This window comes from Antrostomus carolinensis, unplaced genomic scaffold (assembly GCF_000700745.2).
Source record: "Antrostomus carolinensis isolate BGI_N321 unplaced genomic scaffold, ASM70074v2 scaffold44802, whole genome shotgun sequence".
Taxonomy (NCBI): domain Eukaryota; kingdom Metazoa; phylum Chordata; class Aves; order Caprimulgiformes; family Caprimulgidae; genus Antrostomus; species Antrostomus carolinensis.
The window spans coordinates 7,823-32,830 of record NW_010302527.1 but is presented as its reverse complement, the minus strand read 5'-3'; the positions used below and the strand labels follow the sequence as shown (position 1 = coordinate 32,830).

The window sequence follows — 25,008 nt, the reverse complement described above, 5'->3', positions numbered from 1 at the left end:
CCCGCCTCTGCTCGCTCCCCGCGGTCCGATCCGCGCGGTGCTGAGCGAGCTCAGCCCCGGGCACGGCCGGCGACTTCAAGCTCTGCTTCCTCCCCGCCTCGCCCAGGTGTCAATGCCATGCTCAGGAAGGTGGCGGTGGCTGCCGCCTCCAAACCCCACGTGGAGATCCGCCAGGACGGGGACCAGTTCTACATCAAAACTTCCACCACTGTCCGCACCACTGAGATCAACTTCAAAATTGGAGAGAGCTTTGAGGAGGAGACGGTGGATGGACGGAAGTGCAGGGTAGGAGGAGAGCTGGGCCGTGTGTGTGTGCGTGTGTTACCAAGTTATTTTTAGATGGGACAAACACATCTGCTGCCGGTGTACCCAGACAGTGACATTGCTGTCCTCCACCTTCTTCCCAGAAACAGTCTTTAGGGGTTCTTGATGGTCACCGCTCCTCTTGTCCCTCATCCAACATTCTCCCTCTCCTAAGGTAAAACTGAAATCTGAAGGCAACAGAGCATGGCAGGTCCCAAAGGCAGAGTTTGAGTACCTGCTTGCTGGCTCCTTGACTGACAGAGTTTTGTCCATCTCTTTTTGCTTCCCTCTCCCCTGGAGACCTTAGCTGTAGTGAAAGCTCTCCCCAGCCTCTATCCCTGGTGGGAACATGGGGAACGGGGGAGCAAGAGAGACCTCAAGAGTCAGGATATAGTGCATAAACCTGACATAACTTTTGTCCTAAACTGAATCAGCCTAGTTCACAAGCAGGACCGCAGACTGCTAGTAGTTTGAGGCTGAAATCCACTTTCATGCCCTTGCAAGTTCATGTCTCCAGTTTGCTCATCAGGTAAGTCTTTAAAAGTGTAAGAGACTTTCAGCTAGTGTTATACCAGCCATAGTTACACCATCTCCTTGTGCAGAAGCACATTACAAGGCTTTCACTGGAGTGTTTTGGGCTTGATTCTCTGTGTGAGCCCCTACTCCCATACCTTTGTAAGCACTTCTGTGGCTGTGGAGGGGGCTATAAGTTGTCAGCGTCTGACACCAGCTTCTCACTGGTGTAGATACGTGGGATCCAAGATGTTGGAGAACTGGGCTGTGATCATAGATGTCTTTTGAAAAAAGTTATCAAAGGCATGGGTTAGTTATCCTTTCCTCAGGCACTTTACTCTCACACTTATAAGAGAAGTGTATATAAAACACTTATAAAAGAAGTATGAATAAAGAGCATCAGAATGTAGTCCCAAATGAGAATACAGTTTTAAAAGTAACCTATGATGGTGAAATAATCTACTTTCCAAAACATGATCTCTGGTAATTCTTGAGCCAGCTTCTGAGACCATTTGCAATGCTAAAAATTCAGAACTTACTATCTCCAGAGGAATTGCTGTGAATTTAAATTTATGAAAAAGGGAGGGAGATTCTGGGAGCCAGTGAATATTTAGAACATCCACTTTATCTCTAGGATGAGTTATCATCTATTTAACAGTTTGTTCAGGAAATGTTGTTGGCTTTGTTAATTTATCTTGTTTGGCAAAAGTAGTATTTTAGTGTCTTCATGCATAATGCAGAGACAATAAATGTGACCTGCTTTCTAGAGAGGATTTATTGCTGCAGATGGAAAAAAAATAATTACAGCTCTAAGCTATGAAAGTTGGAAAAATCTGAAAGAAATGTGTTTTGTGAAGTAGTAAATTTTTTCCATGTGTTGTGAAATTATTTATAGTCTACTCTCTGGAGTAAGTTGTACTGCTGTGTGTATATAACCAAGATGTGGCCACAGAGCAGAAACTGACAGATTATAAAATAATACTTCAGAATGTAATTTGCAATATCTGGCAAAATTGCTGACCGGTGATAGATTTTGATACATTTTATGGGGTGGAGGGTTCTGTTCTGCCAACTAACTTGATCCATTGTTCATACAGACAAAGAGCGAGTCATATGTAGCTGTACTGCAAGGCATAGCTTCTGTAGCTGCCATCTGAGATGGCTTGTTGGCTTAAAAAACCTATTGTTTTGAAAAAATATTTATAAAGTAAACAGTTAATTTTAAATCAAAGAAAAGGTTGGGGTTTTTTTCCCTTAGAAAGTCTGGGAAGTGTTAACTTGAATTTATGCATACATATGCATGCACACATGTATATATATGTGTGTATAATCACAGACTAATGAATGTCTCCCATGTGCTAGTTATAAAGCGATTACTTGCACATTCATTACAGGGCATCCTTCTGCACAGTTTCTTTAATTTATTTGTGATTTATTCTAGTTTGTTAGCACAGTAAGTGTTTAATATACAGTTAGCTTGGCACAGTGCCATATAGCATGGAAGGCTCTAAGTGGCAAATACTGCATGTCTATAACATGATACATACAAATTTTTTTGCTTTTACACTAAAGGGACTCTGTAGTGATAAATAACATGTCAGATCAAACCGTATGTGTACAAAGATGCTTGGAAATGTAAACACTAAATTATCACATGTTTCTAAATTATACTTTTCAACATCAAGCGTTTTATGAAAATTGAGTGGCTTTTTAATTTGGAAACAAGTGCGGATTTACACTGAAAAGACTCATTTACAATTATTTGTTATTAATATATACCTGTTTCCAAAATGCTCCCTCTCACCCTAACTTTGATTTCATCACTTTCCACTGATGTCTTTTTCCCTTTGCCTTTATCTTTCTAGGTGTTGCTCCTTTACTGCAGCAGTTCTTCTCACTACTGCTCATTGTTGTCTCTCTGCCTCATACTGCTGGGGAATATAATTAATATTATTCCTAATGGTTTTCTTGCCTGCAGAGTTTGGCCACTTGGGAGAATGAAAACAAGATCTATTGCAAACAAACTCTTATTGAGGGAGATGGCCCCAAAACATACTGGACTCGAGAATTAGCTAATGATGAGCTGATTTTGGTAAGAACCTTGAACCTACCCCATACATACACCATATTAACACTTTTGTTGCCATGTAGTATGACTTACTCTTTTTCTTACTTAAATCTGTTTGGAAAACTACCATTTTCGTAATACTTTACAGTACAATTCATTCATCACTTTTTTCCTTTCTTTTTAATTTTTTTTAAGAACAAATGAAGATATATGCAGGTTCTCACTCACATTTATTGCTGTAACTTTTGCCATACTTTACTGGTAGAATAATCACAGGTGGGCCACTTCTGCTCTGTAAATTCACACCACCAAAGAATTTGCTTGATTTATTGCAGGTTTTCTCTGGTGAAAGTGAGATCAAGGCATTTGACCTCATTTCTGTGGAACCTTCTTTTTTAAGCATGTGTATAATATGTCGCTTTTTATCTACAATCACATGGTGTATAGCAGGAAAGATGTGGCATGTTGTTAGCATGCTCTAATCTGATTTGTTTATGAAGAACATATAATTCCTCCCCTGCCTCTGCCATCTTCCCCAGTTCCTCTGTCATCTCTGAATCCAGTTCAGAATTGCCTTCATGGGTTTCTCAGCAATACAACGATTTGTACATTCGCTGTCAGCCAACATCCCCCCACTCCCATGTGACCTTCCGTATGGCAGCAGGGTTACTGTAGGCATTCTGAGCAGTGCTTCTGCAACCACCTCGCCTTGTATGCCATGAATCACGTGCAGTTGATTTATTTATATTGTACTTATTTCTGTTAGACTTCTCTTCACTGAATCTTTCCTCAGTAGTCCCTCTACATTAATGAAACAATATCCAGAACTGGATAAAGACACAGTTTCTCTGGATAAAGACCCAGTTTCTCTGAGTTACAAGTAGCACAGTTCATCTTGAGTTCCGAATCATTTTATTGCACATATTCTTACTAGTAAATTCGGGATAAAGAGTTGATTAGACTGTTATGCCTCATCAGTTTGGGCATGGAAGGCAGGCTGCTGGAGTGACGGGTAAGAAAATATCAAAGCAGGGAGGTTTTATTTCAAACTATCACACTAACTAAAGCTCTGCACTCTAAAAAACAAACAGCCACCCCGATGTTTCTCTTAAGCAGTTGGAGCTCTGTTTTTAAGATTGCATCTGAAACAAAAACAGGACCCATATCTAACCAAGTGTAAACAAAAAGCTTTTAAGGTGTTAATATTATTCCAGACATCTTTGAACTGTTCACCCACCCCTTATGAGGATGTGTATGCTGTTAGTGAAATCACGCTGTATTGAATCAATACTCCAGTTCTGGATAATTTCTTTTGACTCAACCACTGGAATTCTTTATATTATCAAAAAACTTCAGGAGGCAAAGTACTTTAATCTCTGCTTCACATCTTTATATATAATGCAGTGGACAAAATATAGTCTCAATTATAATTTTTCCAGTTTTCTCACCATACATTTCTGTAGTTTATTATTTAAGCAACACACTAGTAAGACAGCTGTTAGACAAAGTGAACTGCTCCCAGCAAAGCAAGAAAGCCAGTCATAATACAATTGCCTCCTGTAGTCAGCAATGTGAAATTACACTGCTGGGGAAGAAGAATGAGGTTGGTTAAGAAACCAGAGTGAATCAAAGATGATAAAGCCATCTAACCGTTTTTCTTGTATAATATAATCTGTTGAGCTTTTCTGAATTAATTACTTTTCAAATTAGGATATAAATTAGAAAAACTTCCTTCTTATTAAAATAATTTCATTTATAGGGACTCAATCACAACTTTTGATAAGTTGTTTTACTGGTTATTTGCCTTGCCATTAAAATATACACATTATTTCTAATCTGTATATGTCTAGATTCAACTTCCAGTCATTACATATTGTGTATAAAAGAACCTAAATAGGCTGCCTAAATTTTGTTGTTGCAAATACTTTGCTTAACAACACTGATCAAGCCACCTCTTGGAACAACCTTCTCATTGTTAAGCTAAACTGAGCCCTTCAATATAAAGCAAGCTTTCTTTGAATCATTCTTTCAGTTCTTCTAAATCCACCTCCAATTTATCAATTTCCTTTCTAAACTATGAACACCAGAACCACGCATACTGTTTTACTAGCAATTATGCTTGCACCTGATGTAGTGGTGACTTCATCTACCTAACCTTATCTGAAATTTTTATTATTTAGATGCAAAGAATTTGTTAACTCTTCTTTTGGAACTCCTGCTCAGCTGATCATGATCCCAAGTAATTTTCCTGGTTTCTAATTCCCCAGACTGATTCCCTTCCCTTTCGCCTGCAGGTTGGGACTGTTTTCATCAGTTGCAATGTATGATTTTGTTGTGGCTGTTATGAAAACATAGTGTTTGCTTCCAAGTGATCCAGATCATTCTCTCTGTATCTTACTGTTTAGCATGATATGCAGCTCCGTTCTCCTACCTCTTTTCTGGAGCATAATGGCTTCTTTTGCTTTATGGAATATTAGGATATTACTTGGTCCTCAGGACAAAGATTTTCAAGCCCCTCATGACATTTGCTGGGACTGAATGTACAAAGCTTTTAAATACATGGATCAATATGTTCAAAATCTTCTCACACCCTAAAGCTCTTGAGGTATTTCTAGGAGTAATGGTGGTGAGGTATTTCTAGGAGTAATGGTGGTGAGTGTCGGGTCTCTTGGTCCTTTGGTGAAGTTAAGATGGCCAAAATTAACTCTTCTGGGAGGCAGCAAAGGGTTCTACTGTTTGGAGGAAGACAGAAGAGGATAAGGGAAGCCACATTTTCTTGTCTGTGGCCCCTAATTTTAGAACCCTAGAATATTCCCTCCAAACAATTATTTGGGCTTTAAAAGCTAAACTACCTGGAGGGATTGGCTGAGGTGTGTTCCTCAACTATAAGAGGGAACAAAGTAGGAATAGGAACTCTTAAGGAGAAGACCCTGTGATCCCTTTTGATCTCTTGCTTCTTAACTGTGTTTGGGGTTTTCATCACTCCAGTGGAGAAAGATTCAACTTAGATTATCTTATGCTTGGAAATTTTCCTTGGATCTGAGTCTGCAAATCCCCACTTGCATCTTACTTCTTCAAAACTAAGATCACAGTGAGAAGAGATCTTTCTTTGTCTTCTCCTTTCTTTCTTTTTCCATCCTCCCATCTTTGTTAGAGTTCTTTAGGACTTGAAATTCATTCTCATTCAGTTTTCTACCCATATAACTTCAAACATTTAATAATTCCCATCTTCACACTTCTCAAACCTCCTTACTTACCTAATAAATATTTTCTGTTTCTTTACTCTTTCTCATGTGCTTAGGTAAGCTTTTGTTATTTCCATTCTGGCAGAGTGCCTTAAATAGGCAGAAGTAAACCACATTCTTGTGAACTTGTAGAGTCTGCAGCTGGGAAGCTGTCTTTTATGGGGCAGAGCCTGTGATGTAGCAGTTTAGGAACTCTGTAAGGCTGATACTTATTCTCACAGTCTCTTCTCCCGTTTCTCTATCCAGAGAAATCTTTCAAGAAGTCTTGAGTCTCCTTCTAAGTTATTACATGCATTTGCAGAAGAAATCAAGAAAACTCATACTCCATTTGGAAAAAGTTTCAAGAAGGAATCTAAACTGTGTTAGACTGAGGCATGAATGGAAAAAAAGGGTTGGGGCAACAGGCAGGGGGTGAGGAATGAATTTTACTCTCCTAATGCTGGCTGCATAAATGTTGGAGCTTTGCCACATAATTTTGATCTAATGTGCTGCATTGCTTAGGGGGTCCATTTGATTATGACATTTTCCTAGGGGAAGGATATATTTTTCTCCCCACACAACATGTTAAATAAAATGTATTCATTATCACATATAATAAAAAAAAAATAGTGTTGAATTGTCATGACTACCACAGAGCTAAAATGGAAACCATATTATTGTGTAATTATCAATCTTTCTTGCATCCTGGCAGAAGAATTCCTTATGTTCTTCAAAGATACTCCCTTGGAGCAATATGATAGCCTTCCATGTCACATCATGTCCTCTGGTACACAGATGCTGGGAACAAGCTATTTAGTTAGCAACGGTTTTCTTTGCCTTCAGGTACCAGTTAAATTTTCCTTTAGTTCTCCTTAGCTCCTTGCAGCATGGAGAATGAGATTACTCTTATTAGTAGCATAAATAATACTTGGGTCATCCAATGGAAGATGTAGGTCTAAAGTCCTGTTAGAAAAAAAAAGTCCTTTCAGCTGAGTAAGGGAAGGAGGATCAAGCTCTGCTTTATGAAAAAGGTGGTGTAAATGTGTTAGAACATTGCAACTACTTTCATCAGTGCTGTTTATTCTGATCTCATCTGATGCACTTGCTGGGATTTCAGTGCTGCATTTTTAGAAATACTGAACAATGCAGATAAAAAAATTCCACAGAATATGCAAGCAAGGGAGGGTGAAAAGGACAGATCCCCGTCAAAGTTCACATTTGTTTGTCTTGACTGTATCTTTAGATTATATTGTATTGTACTTTAAGACTGTAATGCATAAGAGAGTCAGAATACCGGTATTTACAAGTCCACATTCATAAACTATACTCGGATTAGCACTTGAGCAATCAAGATCAGAATATAACACAAAAATATACGTTTCCTTTGCTTGTCTGAAAATTAAGATCTGGGATTAAGTCTATTCTAATATGCTTTTTGTTCCCTTTTATACTCTATAATGCTTTTGCTGTTGCTGTTTGTTTTTGTTGGGGACGTTAATGAGCTATCAATCACTTGTGTAAGTCAGAACAACAAAAGGTCTGCTCTTTACAAAGTTAAAGGATGCTGCTTCCAAATGTTAGTTATTCAAATGAGAAACATTTGTATTCAAACTTTATCTGCACTGCTGCTTTCATGGCTCTCTAAATTTTAGTTTAATCTGTAACACACAAACATTTTAGAGTGGATGATTACTGAAGATGGGCTTTAAAAACAGCCTCAGACCGCATTTTACACAGTTCATGTATCACACAGGGGTTCTCAGAATCAATTATAGCAAGGGTCAAAGATCAGAACATTAGGGGGGGTTTCAAGCATAGTTTCTATTCTACATTCCTTCCCCAGAAAAATCATGCCGTAGTTGATTAAAACCAGTGAACTGTGGAGCCTAAATGAGTGAGTGAACATTTTTTAAATTATATTGCTGGCTTCTAAAATTAAACATAGTAGGTGAGAACGGTCAATGTAGATTCAGAAAGATACTTTGCAGCCGAATGCTAATTTGTGATGTGCCTAAGCCTTATATCAGACAGTGTTAAACTACCTAAGTGTTTAAGTTTTCTATAGTTTTTGGAGTGTGATCTTAAATCAAATGAGTTATCAAAAGGAAGGTCTACTCATACTGAGGTCAGTGGGGGGTTTTGCTGCTGACCTCATTAACGCAGCCTTGATAGAAGTTCAGAAGTCTATAATAAAGCATGTGTATGTGTTGCATTGACATTATGCTTTAATTTACTATTTGCCGTGAGCAGATTTACAAGGGGGCTAAAAGATCTGCAACCCCTGCTCACTAGTACAGCCTGGTCTGGTGCACATCCCAAACGTATAAGCAGAGAAAGAAGCCAAAGCCATTTGCATCTCAGCTGTGTCTGATCCTATATATATATATATAGCCTCTTATAATATCAGTTGTAGCTTAGATGTTCTCTGCGTATTGGCTTTCAAGACTACTACTGGGAGGTGCCATTGTCTCATGTTCTTACCTCTGTCATTCATTTGCTGCATGACTCTGAGGAAACTGTATAATATAGCAGTTCTCAAACACAAATACCAACATTTAGGTACCTTGATACATGACCTGATTTTGCATAGTCCTGTCAATTGATATCCTACAGAAAGTGAGGTTGTATATTGGGTGAATTGCTATTAATATCCAAGTTTGAAAGTGGGGGCTGCACCTTCTGTGACTACAGCCCCATAATGGTCCACCTCTTTCATAAAACATTATGGGAGTCAGGAGGAGAAAGGAAATGTGCAATATGCCTTTGTTGGGAAGATTTATATCTTTATTCTGGATAACATGGAAGTTCGCGTGTGGACAAAGCCTTTTCTGAGGATTCATTTAAGTAATACCTTCTCCATTTGTTTGCTGATGTATTCTGTCTTCTTTTTGCAAGTTGCATCTGCAGGTTGGTCAGTCATGAGCAGACAATGGGATTTTTGCATACACTGGCAGAAGTGATCTTTCCCAGGAGACTGTTTCAATGACAGTCTTCCTAATTACACTGTGTGCTCCACTTATCACAGAGGCTCAGGAGCAAATGTTTATAAAGAATGCCTTCAAAAAGCAAATTTACTTGTACAGTAAGATAGTACTTCCCTGTAATTCTCTTCTAATCTCTAATGATGTCAGTGGTCATCAGATTTTGAGTGAACTGAGAGAGGTCAATTTATTGGATTATCCCCCTGTGCAGGGCTTTGTTTGTAGCGTGCTTTTGGACTCTTAGCTTCAGCTTATGACAAGCTAAGTGAAGAAAACAATTCTGCAATTTGCAATCATTGCAAATCTAAAATCCTATTTTAGATTTAAGTAGAAGCCTTACATTGTAGCATTTTGTAAGATTAGTGAGACCTTCGCAAGCTGATGAGAAGGTGGTGTTTGAAAATCCTGCATCTTCTCATTAGATTTGAATTGCAGTTTGGTAGTGTTGCCCTTTTTTTTTCAGTTGCTCTAGTGAAACTTCACCACCAAATAGCCAGGATTGCTTGTTCTTTTTCTTTTTATTAGGAAATTCTACTCCTTTGAGTCATGGAAATCTTTAAAGTCTGCTTGTTCTCATAGGTACTATCACTTCTTTCCAATCTAGAATTAGAACTATAGACCCTAAACTGCATCATCCTACCTCTAAATACAAGGATTTAAGTGTGAAGGATAGAGGAGTAACAGCAGCCTTTTGATTTTGAACTTCCCCTGAACTTGGGCCCAGCTGTACATTAGATGTTTCTGTGAGTAATCACAAGAAAAGGAATGCAGCAAGTTTGAACACATTCCTCTTTGCTTTGTTTAGCAACATTTAGTGGAGTTTTATCAACAATACTAGTAAATTGCAATAAGATATGGAAACACCTTTTACATAAGTCCACATTTACATGACGTACATAACCATGACAATCAAAGCCATTTATTTACATGCTTCAGTATGGAATTAGGTTGCTAATCATCTGAATGGGTCTAAAGTATAAGATCTAAGTGCTAAAAAATGCACTATTTCCTAGAACAGGTCAGCAGCCACATAACCTAAGCTGAGTCTACAAGAAAAGGATGCCTGGCTGTTTGACAAGTGCCCAGTGGCTACGTGGTACTCCAGAGAAATTGTAATTGGACTTTGCATGAATTTTATCTCTGTATGATCTAGATTTAAAGATATGATTGTGTTAAATTATAGTGGTTTTCCAGACTGTGAGACTGCACAACAGTCAGTCTGTGTGTACATACACAGACTTGGTGCCTCTGAAATGGATTCTGGATGCACCCATACTATTGAGCTTTCCCAGACAGTTACTATTTCTTTTTTCTTCCTCCACAAATCTTTATTTTCACACTCCCTCCTGTGGGTCTTGCAAGGAAGCTGCCAGAGTACACTGATGTCTTAGGAGCAAGTTCTGCCTGGGAGCGCAGTCTCAGAACTGAACACTAGAATTTCAGACACTCAGAACTACCCCCTAGGACAGACTTGCAGTATGGATCACATCTATTTCCATCTGCTCTTCCCTGCAGTGTTCCCTCTCAATACAACTGCCGACTTCTTGTGAGAACAACTGCTGTTGCAGAGGTTTAGGGGAAGGAGTTTGTTTCTTAATTTCCCTGAAAGAACAGACATAAATTTACTAGGGAAGTTACAATAGTTTTGGCAAACTGCTGCTGCAGCCTTTCTCATTAGAACTGGCTGATGTGGCACCCACTCACATCATAAGATGTGTCTGCATAGCTGTGCAGCTCCAACCATCAGCCTGGGACCAAGCCAGCTCTTCAAGAACACTACACAAAGACTGTTCTACTCTTATTTTTGATTTGTGTTGAAATAGCACAGGGGGACCCAAACTTCACTGTGCTTAGCAGTGCCCGAATGTACCATAGAAAGACAATCACTGTCACAGTGACCTTCCAGTCTCCACAGACAACATCATGCCCTGGATGGTCTTGACCCTAGCTTGCTTTTGCTGGCAAAGCTCTGGACAAATTAATTTTGCCTTTGTGTATAACTTTGGAAATGCTGAAGAAAGCCATAGGAAGGATATTTGTAGCTGGTGCTGTGGGCAGTAGAGAACTCTCTGCATCCTTTAACATTCATTATCAGACATTTTCATGGATAAGCTAAAAATATATATAAAGATTGATATGATAAGCTTTTTATATGCATAAAACCAAAGCTTATATCTCCAAAATACTGCTCAATAAAGTGAACAAAATATAAGCCAGAGTCAGTTTTAAAGCCAAGTCCTTTCAAAGAGGTGTTGGCCAAAACATGACATAGAAAGCATTAAAACAAATAAAGTCCAGCTGAATTTTCATAACACACTGGGGTACGTCTCAATTATATTCTTCAGTGAGACCTTGGCAGTTATTACAGCCAAACATCCCACCTCACAGCTTGTTAGTGGTGAGCTTTGAAACAGTCAGTGTAGCTGAAGTTTTTTGCAGTCAGTATTTCCTCGCTCTTGCACCCATTATTTCCTTCATGTTTAATTGCTTGCTTAGATTTTACAGATCTGAAATTACATACAAACACTTTGGGGTTTAGGTGGTTTTCTCAGACAGCCACCACAATCGCTGTCCTGCCGAAATGTCCTGATAATCTGTACTGCAATATTGCTGTGGTAGAATTGCCTTTTAAGTGCAGAACTACAGAGCGATGTAAAAAACGCAGGCTTTCAGATATCTGAAACTCAGTGGTATAACATCATACAACACCAGCTCTAAGTATCTGAAAAATCAAGGTACTCTGAGGTGCTGCATCTGGTGTAAGAAACAGGATGGTAATGGGACACAGTCTGTAGTGTCAGTGACTTTAGGATGTGTAGAGATCAAACATTTGTGAGATCTTATAGGTGTTTAATCATGTGAAAAGAATTTGATCTTCACTACATTTTTCTCCATTATGTGCCCTCATTTCAGACCCTTATCCTAGTTAACAAATTCACTGGTTACAGTCACAGTATCCTGAAAGAAGGTTGCGATTGACACTGCCCACATGACAGCTTGGGAGAGAGGTTTTTGGTATCCTAGCATGGTGTGTTAACATCTTGCAGGAGCATTATGGTTACAGGTGATAGGTAGGTGTACATCCTCCTGTTCTTCAGCATTGCTCAACTGACTTCATTTGAACTACTGTGATTTGTACGTGCAAATATCAAAGAATACCTTTTGAACTTGCCATCTGAATTCCACCTTCAGCATTTCCAGTTCGAAGTGCTGCATATGTTTCTAAATGTAGCAACACTACATTCCAAATTCTCTTTCTTTTTTCATGTTTATTTATGAATGCATACCAAGAAACTAGAGAAAAAGGGAATTTCTGTGTCATTTATCATACTGACAAAATTCATTGTGCCTTGGAAAAAAAGGTCACTTACATTGCATTCCTCTTCCAAAATTACTCCTTTCTTTACTCTCAAGTGTCAAAAGCCATAGGAAAAATGTATTTCCGCTGTAGAACGAACTACTATAGTAAAAATAACATTAAAAATGGTGTTAAATGTTTGCTGGTTCCATCTCCTCTGATTGGTTTCTATTTCTTTTCCAGACCTTTGGTGCTGATGATGTTGTGTGCACAAGAATTTATGTAAGAGAGTAAAAACATCCATTTACTTGTCATCTGGGATGAAGTGGAGAACTGTGAAAATCCCCAGTACAATGAGTATCTGTGTGTGCTGTTACTAATGCGGTGTTGTATGTGACCGTGTGTGTTATATCTGAACCAATATCCTCTATTAAGTGTATTTTGCTTTCATTTTTCATCGCAGACATGATTCCTTCCCACTTTTATGTCATTATTTTTTGTGACTGCTTTGTACTTTGTAGTTATCACTTGCTATGGTTTCATCAGCTATTAAACTTATTGGGCATAACTCACAGCTGTTTGGGGGTGTTTTTAACAGAAAACCCAGCCGTGCTTTGGTTAGAACTGAAACTCTTTTACCCTCTGTTGAAGTCAGCGTGGGGTTTCACTGCTGCTGGCTAGCGCTGCACTGTCAGGGAACACTTCCTAGGGCAACACAAAGCGCAGGAGAGCAAGTGAATTTCAAGGCCTTTTGCAGAGCTACAGGCTGCTCTCTCAAACCCAGAACTCTGCTTCTTTCCTTCTTTCCTGTCTCCTTGGGAGAGTTGTTGAGGAACAATTTCTGTATCCTGTGACTGTGACTGAGCAGAACAAGACAAGACAAGGAGAGATCTTTACCCTTTTTCCTGCTGCGTCTCTGACGAATGCCCAAACTTTCCCTGTTGAGACACTCATTATCCAAGTACAAAACCCAGCTGTACCTACAGGGCAAATAACATTATGATTGTGACTAATACTTACTGTCATCACACCCAAGCACCTCAGGCCTGATCAGGGAGCCAGCAGAATCTGACAAACTACTTGCTTGGGCTGTAAAAAGATAAAGCTGAGGAAAGCTGTTTTTCTCTTTCCTTCTCACCTGCAACAGAGAAAACCGATGGCTTCACTCCCCCTCAGTGTTACAGCTCTCACTTTTGGTTACTCAGTTTTTCATTCTTTGAACAACCAAGTATTTCACAAAACCAGAGCCATAGTTCAAGAATAAAAGAAACACCAAATTTAATGTATTTATTCTGGCTCAGAGTTATGGTCACAGCACTATCAAGTATTAGATTCAAGCTGAACAGACATTCCTTTAATGAATCAGAAACTCTTCTGTTCTTCAGCCTTGGAAATATCTGGAGATTGAGACCAGGAGCACTACTTACTTCAGTGCACTACCTAAGTTTAACTGACCAACTTTCAGCTTTGCAAGAATAGTTTATATCTGCTTCATGTCACACAATCATAGAAGATTTTCAAGAGTTTCAGTGTTAGCAGAGTATATGCCCTGTTCACTGGCCTGCTCAATATTCAGACTGGATAAAAAGGTCCAAATTTTTATTATCTTGGGACGTACATGGGAAACAAATTACTTTGTCTCTTAATCACTCATATAGCTATGCAGAGGAATCCCCTTTGATAGGATTGTCAAACTGCTATGGAGAAATCAGCCATCTGTTCTGTATGTTGCAGTGTGAGCTACAGCAGCACAACAGGAGAGAAACTTACTGTTTTCTTTCTCCTCTGCTCTGACAGGTCACACTTTCTTTCTTTCTCTGCCATCAGCACTCAAGATACAATACTGCAGTTGAAAAGGAAGATCGTTTCTTTCCACACTCTAACCGTAAGCTGAACCCTGTTTCCAAGACCTTGGTTCAGTTGGTACCAATTAAGTACACTCCATGTTAGTTCACATTGAAGCATAGGCTGAAATTAGTTCATTGTGGTTTGGATGCAGGTGAAGTCAACCCCTGAATGGGGTTGAAGAATGAAAAGAATGAAACCATGAGGGGGAATGACAATGATCTACCTTTATTTTCAATTTTTTTCTTTTACGATTCAAATTAAAATAGTTGGGTGTTTTTTCCCAAACAAATTCCATTTCAGGAGTATCTGGACCTGCTTGTGCAATGAGCTGTGCCAAAAGGACTCCATAAAAAGTGCCAGGCTGAGCTTGCTCAAAGCTTCTCAGTGTTGCAGACAAAACTGTCTTGCTACATCAAGGCTGAGAAGTGAATAGCAGTGTGTTGCAGGACATGCTGGCACATGCCATATACTACAGCACCAGGAGCCCACCAACGCCATAGAGTTCTTTGCCTCCACCTCCCAGAAGGTGGGTGGTGGATGTTGGGGCTGGTACAAGCTGATGAGGCAAGTAGTAGAGCCAAAGCCAGTAGGTAGCAGGGCTGCTTTGCCATTCCAGAAAAATACTACTCTTGGCAATTACCTTTTCTGCCTGTGTCTAAAGCAGCCCTGATGCATGTTTTGTGAGGATGCAGCAAGGTATTGGTATGAACCTCACATAGTCTAGAGTATATAAGTGCATTCAATGGAAGCAGTGATTTCTATGTTTCATTTCTAGGAAGGCTCATGCTAAGCTGTTGTGCTGCTGAAGCAAATATCCTTCAGGTTTGCCCATCGACTGGAAAATACCAAGTCAGGTTTCCATCCAACTGGCAACTACTATCCAAGTAGTAAAGCATGAGCTGTGTAACTGAGTTGTAGAGGTTATGATTAAAAACAGGCTTTTGAGGTACAAGCTACTCTGTATAACTGGGAACTTTCTTCTTCCAGCACTGAAACTGTTCCCCTAAGCTTCATTTGCAGTCTGGCAAGACAGAAGTTCCTTTCTTTAGTAATTTCAGCATGGAACCTTCACCACTTGATTGACTTTCATGGACTTACATTAGAGTTACTGGCACATGGCTAAATTCCTATGAACAGAGACTAGAATTGGCCCAGGGTGTTAGTTTTATGGCTCATTGTTGAAATAGTGCAAAGGCCAAATTGCATTTTGTGAGTCCTCCTGGATTTAAAAGCTCTTCAAATCTAGGCACACAAGGATTTGGAATTATTTTACTGGCCAAAAGCCTTGCAGTTGTCTCCTGCCTTTGTTTTCTTTGCTGAGATTAAGCTCCTTTGGGAACATGGAAGTTGAACAATGCCAGAGTAGCCACCAGAGACGGTTCTACCCCCTTTTTGTGTCAAGAATCATGAATTCACCCCTCCTCAGATAAGGTTATGGAAGCAGAATAGAGTTACTGTAGCTGGCACCCACAAATACTTAGTCTCACAATGTCTGAGTGTTAAACAATTGCTTAGCAGAATAGGATCCTGAAAGCTTCAGGCAGCCACTATCTGCATGTAAGAGGGACAGGCTTTTACAGGCAAAGGTGCCAGGACAATGGAACACCTAAGGCTTACATAAATGGTTTGTCGATTACTTGATAGCATGTGGATATCTGAAAAGGGCTCCAGGGATTTTATGCATATTGCCTTCCAGATTCAAATCAGCGATGCTCTTTGCATCACTAAGTCCAGTCTATGATGGAACAAGCAGTGGAACCAGGGACAGAGCCTGGTTCACAGTTATATTTATTGGTGAGCAAGCAGAAACTTCCTTCCCCTCATGCTGCTGTGTTCCAATTACCACTTTGACACTTGATCTGTAAGCATTCATTGGTTACAAGCATAGAATGGTGACCAACATAGCTCACTTCCGTATGGATGGCAGCTGATTGACCACTGTATGCATAACCATCCACTGCATGTCTGCTGTCTTGCAAGGAAGCGAGACTTCTGAGGTCTACCAGTGCTCAATGGTGATGGCCAAATCACTTCCAGGATTTTTTGCTAAGAATTTTCTGACCACATAAGTGAATGTATTAGGGAACTCTTCCCTGTGAGTTTATTACATCCTACTATTTATGTTTTAGAGTATTTCTCCACACAAGGCCAGCAGAATACAGATAGCTAAGAAAGTGAAAAAGTCTTTGTCTTGCAGTTGCCTAAACAGTCCTGCTGGTTGAATGTATACAGTACAAGCGAGTATTCAGTTGCCTAAATATAGGTGTCTACAGCTATTTTAGATGTCCTATATATCCAAGAGATCTGCACAAAGCCGACATATAACACAGGCTCTGCATGAGATCTGTGCTTTTTTTGGAGAGGCAGAAGCAGACCAGAAACAAAACCTGAGGGTGTCACAACATAGATGGCTGATTAGGCAACTGACTCCCAGTCTATGTGCCTGCAGGCCTGGGACCATGCTGTGCACTGCATTGACCACACTGATAACTGACTGCTACAGCAAGACAAAGAAAGGGTTATCTGCAGCAACTTGGCACATGTGTAACATTTCACAAAACAAAACTTCCCCACATGAGTGGAACACTAGGATACAGCAGCCATATTCTCTGCCCTAGGGCAAGAAGAGTTCATTTTAGGATTTTCCTTTGATTTTTCATACTTTGTTCTTATACTGCTTTTACAAAACATTTACTGTTTTTCTTCTCTCCAGGAAAAATAAACATCCTAACCAGTAAACATGTCAGGCAGTGAAAATGGATTCAAAATAATCCACTGTGGGAAACCCAAAATATAAAAAAAATAATCTCAGCCAGAAATGTGATATTGCATTGAATCGTTCTGTTCACACATACCTGTATCACCAGCTACTATTGTGTGGGGACAGAGCTGTACCACTGCATGCTCTGTGCCCTGGAGTGCTGGTGCTGCTTTAGCTCAATTGATCACTTCTTGCACTGTGAGTGCAAAGTGATCTATTTCTGCTGCCAGAAAGCTCCAAATCCTACATGGCTGCAGAATCCAGAGTCTTTGAATCCTTTTAGAATATGTGCTGTCTGAATGCTGCCATGTCAGAAGTGGAACAACCTGAGGTGTTCTCTTTGATATTACAGATGGCTGGCTGGCTGAGGGTGGTGAAAAAAATGCTGTTGCTAATAATGGAGGAATAGGTGGGAATAGATGCCATAGTACTTTCTTCTAGTTTCTTCATGTTCATCATTCCCTCCCAGATCATGAGGCCAGTTTTGATCAGAAGCAAAAAAACTCCCAGGATTCTTGAATTTTTAGGTCACTTTTACTTGACTCTTGCTGCACTCTGCTAAATCAAAGTGAAGTTCTGAATCCAGGGATTTTGTCTTGTGTCTTTCATTCTGTTTCCATCTGAGGGCCCGCCAGTGATGCTCCACTGACATGATCTGTGGCAGGCACTCAGGTTTTTTGCCATGTTCGCAAAACAAAGAGGAATCTGGCAGCTAACCTGTTTTACAAGCTTCAGTACAATTTGCTGTTAGAATTTGCTGTATGGTCATACACTGCAACTAGAGAGGAAGGTGGTGAGCCTTGAAATGGTTTCTGCAGCAGGCAATACCGCAGTCTTCTACTAGATACTGCTGTCTCCTGCACAAACCAGCTGCTCACTGAGGGATGCAGTTCAGTTGTTCAAGTAGAAAGAAGGTAATAGTCTACGCAACTGACTGAAATACAGATTTCTTAAAAGCCCTGTAGATATGTATCTCAGTCTTCACAAGATGTTCATGTGGAGCTGGTGGACTGATTTCATCATAGGTCTGATGAGTTCCCAGAAAGTTTTCAAAGGGCTGAAGCTTTCACGTCTAAGTAGCTGCCACTGCTGGGAGATAAAGGTGCAATTGGAAATCAAGCGGTCTTAGAGAAACTGCAGATAGGAATAGATATAGTGGGTCAGTGCAAAGATCCTCCCTCCTCCAGTTTCTGGTGCCTAAGACTCTTCCCTGAGACCCCCGTGAGCCTGCATATCCCTTTAGCAGGCTGAAAGACATAGAGCTAGTCTGCCTCCAAACCATGCCTTGGAGGTATTGCTATGTGCTTGTGTCCCATTCACTCCAATTTCCTCGCCTTTGTGTTTTGCATACACAAAAAAACGGCAGGAGTTTTTTTACCCACATCAAAGAGACCAAGGGCCTCTCGCCTTTTTAAATGCATTGAGAAATCTTGGCATCTCAGGTTGGGCTGAGGCAGGCAGCATCACTGAAATATACAGTGGTTTGATGACCAAGGACTTGGGGATTCCACCCACTGTGAGTAAAATAAAAAGTCTGCTATCCTTTTGTGCTTAGCTCCTATTCCACCCTGTGACACAAACCCAGAAAATATACCCACAAGATGAGAGTTTATCTTAGCATCTCTGGAGAAAGATCAGTGATTAAAACAATCTTGATGGAAAGCAGTGTTATCAATGTGACTCAGAGAGACCTTTTGAGTACTAACCTATTGTCTGTGTCAATGTGGAGATCCTGATGCTATTAAGAAGCTGGTGATTGCTGAAGCTATTTCTTTCCATTTCTCTTGCTGCATTTGGGAGAAATTTAAAATGTTCCATATGTAGAAGTTTGTGTAAAATTGACACTGTGCCATAATGATGCATAGTGAGTCTGGAACATCTAAATGATATTAATTTGCATATGATCCTCTGTAGGGTGTGCCAGGACATCAGCAATGACTGCATAAGAAGTCTGTGTCTGAAGTAAGCACCTAATAACTCTTTGTGCAGGAGTTTTTAACACTAAGCTTATGCAGTCTGTGGCAAGGCTGGAGACTGAGAACATATTGCAGTTATTACAGAGCTTGAAGTCCAAGTTCCTTTTAAGAAACGTCACCAGCAATGTGTTTTAATCAAAAGTATTTTAGTGAAGTAAATTGGAATCATCTGGACTCGACTGGCATCATGTTCTCTCAAGTGTGATTTATTTCCTAATTCCTTTAATGAACTTGATATCGATACTTTGTGATGAGTGTGAAGAACAAACAGTAAGGGCCTGTAATGCTTTCCATTAGCACAGGTTATATAGAAATGTTGCGGTTGTTGGCTTTGTTGCAGCAACAAAGAGAATCTTCAAAACAGGTCATAGGGCAGCTATGGGAATGGTCAGAATGCTGTAAAAGGACCATTTTCAGGGACAGAGCTTTCTTCCTTGCTATTGTTTAAGTAACAGGAGAATGAATTAATTCACTGCTTTATCACCAACATTTCATCCTACTGGAAAAATATCTAAGAAGATAATCCAGGGGATGGGGAACATCTGGAACATCTTGCAATGTTTCTCCTAACCCCACAGGAAGAGTCCCAAGCAGGATGGACACAAAAATACGTTTTCAAGAAAGAGAAGAAGGAGGCAAGAAAGGTGTAGTGTATGTTGCTCTGTGTGTGAAACAGCCATCATTTCAGAGTACCTAGTTTTCACACAGCTTTAACAGTCAGAGATAAAGATGAACACAGTGCTCCCTTGTCTTTCTTTCAGATTATTAGAAAGTGACCAATTTTGTTCAAAAGTTATTCACTTCTATCTGACTGAAAGATAGACAAATGGTATGACTGAAAGACCTCACTCCAACTTTGGGAAACCAGGCTAAAATACAATAAGAGACGTAGAGCTGACGCAGTTGTAGTGACAGAAGGGAATACTATACACTCCTGCAGGTAGGGTGAACAGTGCTATGAAATACACCATTCCTTTTAAAAAAAATAAATTATTTTACTGTGTGGATTGACACTATGGCACACAAGATTTTCTCTACAAAACTCAAACAGCTCTTTCCTCTCTCGTCACAGATAGTATTCTGCATGTTATGAGTATGTCAGTGGGGAACACTCTATTGTAGATAAAAGTTCAAAAAAAATCTCAAGTATAATACTTGGAACCATAGAAGGATCTCAGAATAAAGCCCTGAATCTGTTCCAAGGTAGGAAGGAGGGGAGAGAGGAAATTTATAACTTTTTCTACCTTTTTTTTTTTTTCTTCTTGATTTTGGCTGAGAAACAGAATTTAAGGAAGAGTTTGAATACTCTGCCACAATTAAAAGCCTGGGAAGAGCTTTTTTGTATGCTTTTTAACTTACATGCATTTGAACAAATTGCTGTACAGCTCCCTAAACTGTTTAACATTTGCTCTTGTTAGGGCAAACTGTGGTTGCATCCACTTTTGACCCTGATGTCTTGTGAAAAAGTAAGTTGCTCTCTACTAAGTTTAAACAATTGCGTGTGCTAAATGCTTATAATAAGCACAGTGGCCTGATAAATTAAGCTTGAATTTATTCAGGATATGTTAATTTTATGAATACTTTTGGATAAGTAATTATCATTTTGCCTGAAGCCTGTCATTTGAATGCTGCAATAATTAGGGCGCCTGTTAGACAGATTTTATCATCTAATAACACAAAGCAAATACAGAAGGAAATTGCTGGGTTTTGAGCAAGAAAGGAGAAAAAGTTTGTATCTTGAGGAAGAAGATATTGGGATAGGAATTTAAAAGATATATAAGCAAGACAGGAGTTAAATAAGTTTTTGGATCTGATTCAACAGTGACATGGTTTCAGAGTTCTTCTCACAGATAGCAACCATCACAGCTGGGTGACTGGAGGCAGAAGCAGGTGACGGCTCATGGGTATGGTTGGGGGCAACTGCTCTTTGTGTTGAGTCAAGCATAAGACTCTGATGACAGCTCACTAACGTTCATCTGGTAAAGAGAACAGTTCACATAAGTTGGTCATAAACAGATGAGATCAGTCTCAAGGAAATGGTGAGAACCTCCAAACATGCTGGTGTTCACTGTCTGGGAATAGCATGAATCTCCCTCTCAGTAACCCACTCCTGGGAGGTGTATAACCATTCTGTTATTCTGCAATCTGGGCATCAATTTTTAGCTCATTCCTAAGAAATTGCATTATTGCCTTGCAAAGATTTTACTACCCACATATATGTAAAGGTGCTTTTTAAAATAAACTCTTCTCCCTGTAGTTTGGGCATATGTTCCCAGTGGAGTCCACTGACTCGCTGCATGGTCCAGAGTTTAGTGTTGCTGCACAGAAGATGGAAGGAACTAGATAGCTTTGGAGGGTTATCCATGGAAATAAAATGTGAAAAGACCTATGCCTCACACAAATGTGAGATATCATGGAGCAACAGGGTAGAGAATGCTATACACAGAGCCAGTGCCAATCAGCAGACCAAAACAACTTGTCTGTGATCAAGGACGCAGCGTTTTTTCCTCCTCTGCCCCTGCTTGGCCAGAGTCAGGATGTGCTTTTCTGGGTGAGTCTAGGAACAAGGCATAGGAATGTAGGAAATGACAGGAAGGTGGATGGTCAGAAATTGTGGGTGTGATTTACTAAAAATGGAAGATGTGTGTGTGGGACAGACTTTTATCCCTTGAAAATAGATGCAAGAGTGTCCCTATATTTCAGGACATCTTACACAGCTCTTTCACTCCACCTAGTTAAGGCCTCAGTCCTGCAATCAGTATGCTGAATGCTGCTCACTTGAAAGCAATACGGTTACTTGTTCAAAGGCTGCTTAGCATGTGTTACCCACGCACAAGCACTTTGGCACTGGGAGATCTTGGTGCAAGGCTGTTGAGAGAAACTACTGTTGTGGGCATCAGGAATTTCCTTTAAGGTTCATCTGTAAAGTGCCAACTGTATTTCTGACTATAAAAATAGCAACAGTGCTCTTTGTATATATGACTTTAAGGGCATAATTTGTCTTATATTGGTATAATAACTACTGTCTTCTCATGCTTAGTGTTGCAAGAATAGCCAGAAGGCAGCCTGCGTGAAGCCTACACCAGAGATGTATTCTCCATAACTCGTGGTGAAATCCTCTATTGTTTCTGGAAATCTTTGTAGTTTGAATGCATTATTCAGCTGTCTCATCATCTGTGTGCATGATAAACTGGGTACTTTTAACTATTGTTTTATAAAACTGTGGCTATGAAAATGAAGTCGCCTTTTATTATATTTGAGCAACAGTGATTTATGAAAAGACACATCCATTTCCCTGCTAGGAGGTTCATGTGTGCTTTAAGCCCCAGAGCTGACTGTAGCCTAAGACTGTGCCTTTTCCATAGTTATTCACCATTTATATTACTGGAGTGCACAGGAGGACTGAGCCCCTCTACTGCCTCAGACTCTGTTGTTCTAGGTGCTTTCCAAAGACAGTTTGAAGACCTCTCAACCTTCAGTCTCTGCAAATGCCCTGGGACAATAGTCCTGGGGGCAGAAAGACACTCTCCTCTTCCCCATAGGGTTCAGAGGGTCCACATGCAGGTTGTCATCTTTCAGTGGTAAACTGGAGGGACAGGAGGAGGATTAGAGCAGCACAGAAAATAAATAATTCACATAGCCTTGCTTCAGTGCCTCCCCTCTCAGCTCTCTCCACAGCAAGGCCTTCCTCCAGAGCCACACCATTTTCACTTCACTGGGTTCTTGGCTCAATCTAGGCCTGAGAAACACTGCCCCATCTGTTGGGGAGGGTGTGTGTGTGTGTCTGAGAACAACCCTTACTCACATGAAATGAAGCTATGCTCAGCTTTAATCTGGAGTTACAGCTGAATGCATTCAGCTTGGTTTGGGCAGCCATGATAGCTGGCTGAGGCCACTTGGATTCAGCTGGTGAAGGGTAAGTGACTGAAAGGGTGAAAACAAGGCTTTTTAATTGCCAAGCCACTTGAATCACTAGGGAACTCTGCATGCTACTACACAGGGTCTCCATGGACCCTATATGAAAGATGAAGGCAGCTGTGACCTCGCTTCACCACCCTTGCCACAATCAATAGCTTTTAAATTCCCAAAAGGTGTGATTAAGCCTCTGCTGCATGAAGTTAGCATTTCCTAGCACACAGCCCATTGTCCTGACTGAAAGGACCTAAAAGCCCTTATTCTGTGAAGGTTAATGACCAGATGTCCCTGGAAGGAAGCCCATCAGCCCTGGCCCTCAGTGCCAGGAATCACTGCAGCTGATTTCATTCCCCTTTGCATCCATGTCTTAGCTTCAGTGGGCAGCATGAAGCACTACACTTGAGCAAACGAGTATATGTGTGTAGGAATCATCCCAGTGTTGTCCTGGGAGAGGACTGGAAAGAGAGCTGTGTTATTCATTACTGTTGTGTGGAGGATGCTCTTAGTCTATGAGAAGAAGCATCAGAAGGATGCAAACTCAAACCCTCCTGTACCTGCGAGTATGACAGTGCATGTTGCAAGCATGTTTCAGCAGTTTCTCTAGAGCAATCCCTTTTACAGTGTAAGTGCTTGTGTAAATATGATAGTGCCAGCAAGGCTTAAATCAGACTGTTCCCTTGTAATAACAAGGCTTTAATAAGGTGTGAACAGGACAATTGCACTGTCTGTGTGAAAACAGCAAGGACAGGTTTATGGTTTGTAACAGCAGATGCTTCAGCACCTTTAACAGGAAGGTAATGGGCAGTATAGTTTGGAAAAATAAATGAACAAAGCAAAAGTTGCCTCATATATGATGTATGGAAGCTGCATGTTTAGCAGAGCTAATATTGATACATCATTCTCTAAGGGCCATTTCAGTGTCACCATTTACATGCAGAAATCCAACAGTACATACATCAACTTAAAAGGGTTCTTTGAGCAGCTGGTTTTCTTACTTGCATTTTTCTTTTGCTCCATCTCGTTATTGATCCCAGAGCTCAAGAGGCTGTGAGGACATCTCACTCCAAGGAAAACACTAATACTGATACCTTGCTCTCCACATGGTGTATTATTGACCGTATGTTACTCCACTTGGGCAGCACAACTGGATAGCGAGTTTGGTTAGCACAGTATAACCAGGTTATGTGGTAATTACTGGGGTGTCATTATCCATCTTATGACAGGTTTTTGTAGTTGTTACTTAAGGCTTTTATTTTCCTCCGTATGTTAAAAATCTGAAAAAACTCTGACCAGTATTTATAAATCTCTAGTCCCTATAGCCAGTAGCAGCTTTGGTTTTGGATAAAGAGAAGCTCTGTAAGTCTTCTTTCCATAAGATGTGCCTTGCAAGTGAGTCTGTGTGTAAGGATGGGTCATTAAGGGTTTGCTGCTCAAGGACCGAGGCAGAAATAAACATACACATGCACAGAGTATGGAGCACAGACGAATCCAGTCATGATTCAATTTGTGTGCAAGATTAGTTTCCTCTGAAATGACATCATAAAGCATTTGCTCACAATCTAGGTCACAGCAACAAAGGCTATGGGAGGGACTGACTGAAGGCAAAAAGAGTGAAGCTGAAATTACCTATGTTCAACAGCTGCCTAAGTCTAAGACAGATGTTTGCAATGTTAAATATTCTGTGGGGACAGAGGTCTGTACCCGTGTCAACCCTGTAGTGGGAAGAAACTGAACTGTACGTTTATGTAAATCCACACAATGACTCTGTAACTGTCTTATCTGTGCTATTGCTATCTGCCTCTCTTCTTGGTAAAAGTATGCTGAGCACTCATTTTCACAGCGACCTTATACTATGTTTTTTTTTCTACTGCTTCACTTCCTTCCCCTGAATAAAATAATTGTTCTTTCATCTCAGTACCATGAAGCAAACATTGATACAGATTAAGGTGACCAGCAGATGATGGGAAACAGAAAATCCAGCTAGACTCATTCAGCATAAACAACTATTTTGAGGTGCATTGCTCAGGCAGTGATTACTTTGCCAGCTGCAGGCAGAGCTACAGAGGAAATTAAAAAGATGGAATGTGCTGAAAACTGCAGAGGGAAAGAAACTACATCAGG

General features: G+C 40.2%; 1 protein-coding gene across 1 annotated transcript; it reads left to right on the top strand.

Moving 5' to 3' along the window:
- Nucleotides 1-7: 7 nt before the first annotated feature.
- Nucleotides 8-12,961, top strand: CRABP1 (cellular retinoic acid binding protein 1). Its single transcript, XM_010163814.1, has 3 exons — nucleotides 8-285; nucleotides 2,795-2,908; nucleotides 12,631-12,961. The coding sequence occupies exons 1-3, from the start codon at nucleotides 118-120 to the stop codon at nucleotides 12,679-12,681; spliced, it is 333 nt and encodes a 110-aa protein (XP_010162116.1). The 5' UTR covers nucleotides 8-117; the 3' UTR covers nucleotides 12,682-12,961.
- The last annotated feature ends 12,047 nt before the right edge of the window (nucleotides 12,962-25,008 follow it).

Excerpts from the sequence above, each read along its gene's own strand:
- CRABP1 (XM_010163814.1), top strand. The coding sequence starts at position 118 with ATGCTCAGGAAGGTGGCGGTGGCTGCCGCCTCCAAACCCCACGTGGAG. Across the intron at positions 286-2,794 it reads TGGATGGACGGAAGTGCAGG|AGTTTGGCCACTTGGGAGAA; the intron begins GTAGGAGGAGAG and ends TCTTGCCTGCAG. Across the intron at positions 2,909-12,630 it reads CTAATGATGAGCTGATTTTG|ACCTTTGGTGCTGATGATGT; the intron begins GTAAGAACCTTG and ends TTTCTTTTCCAG.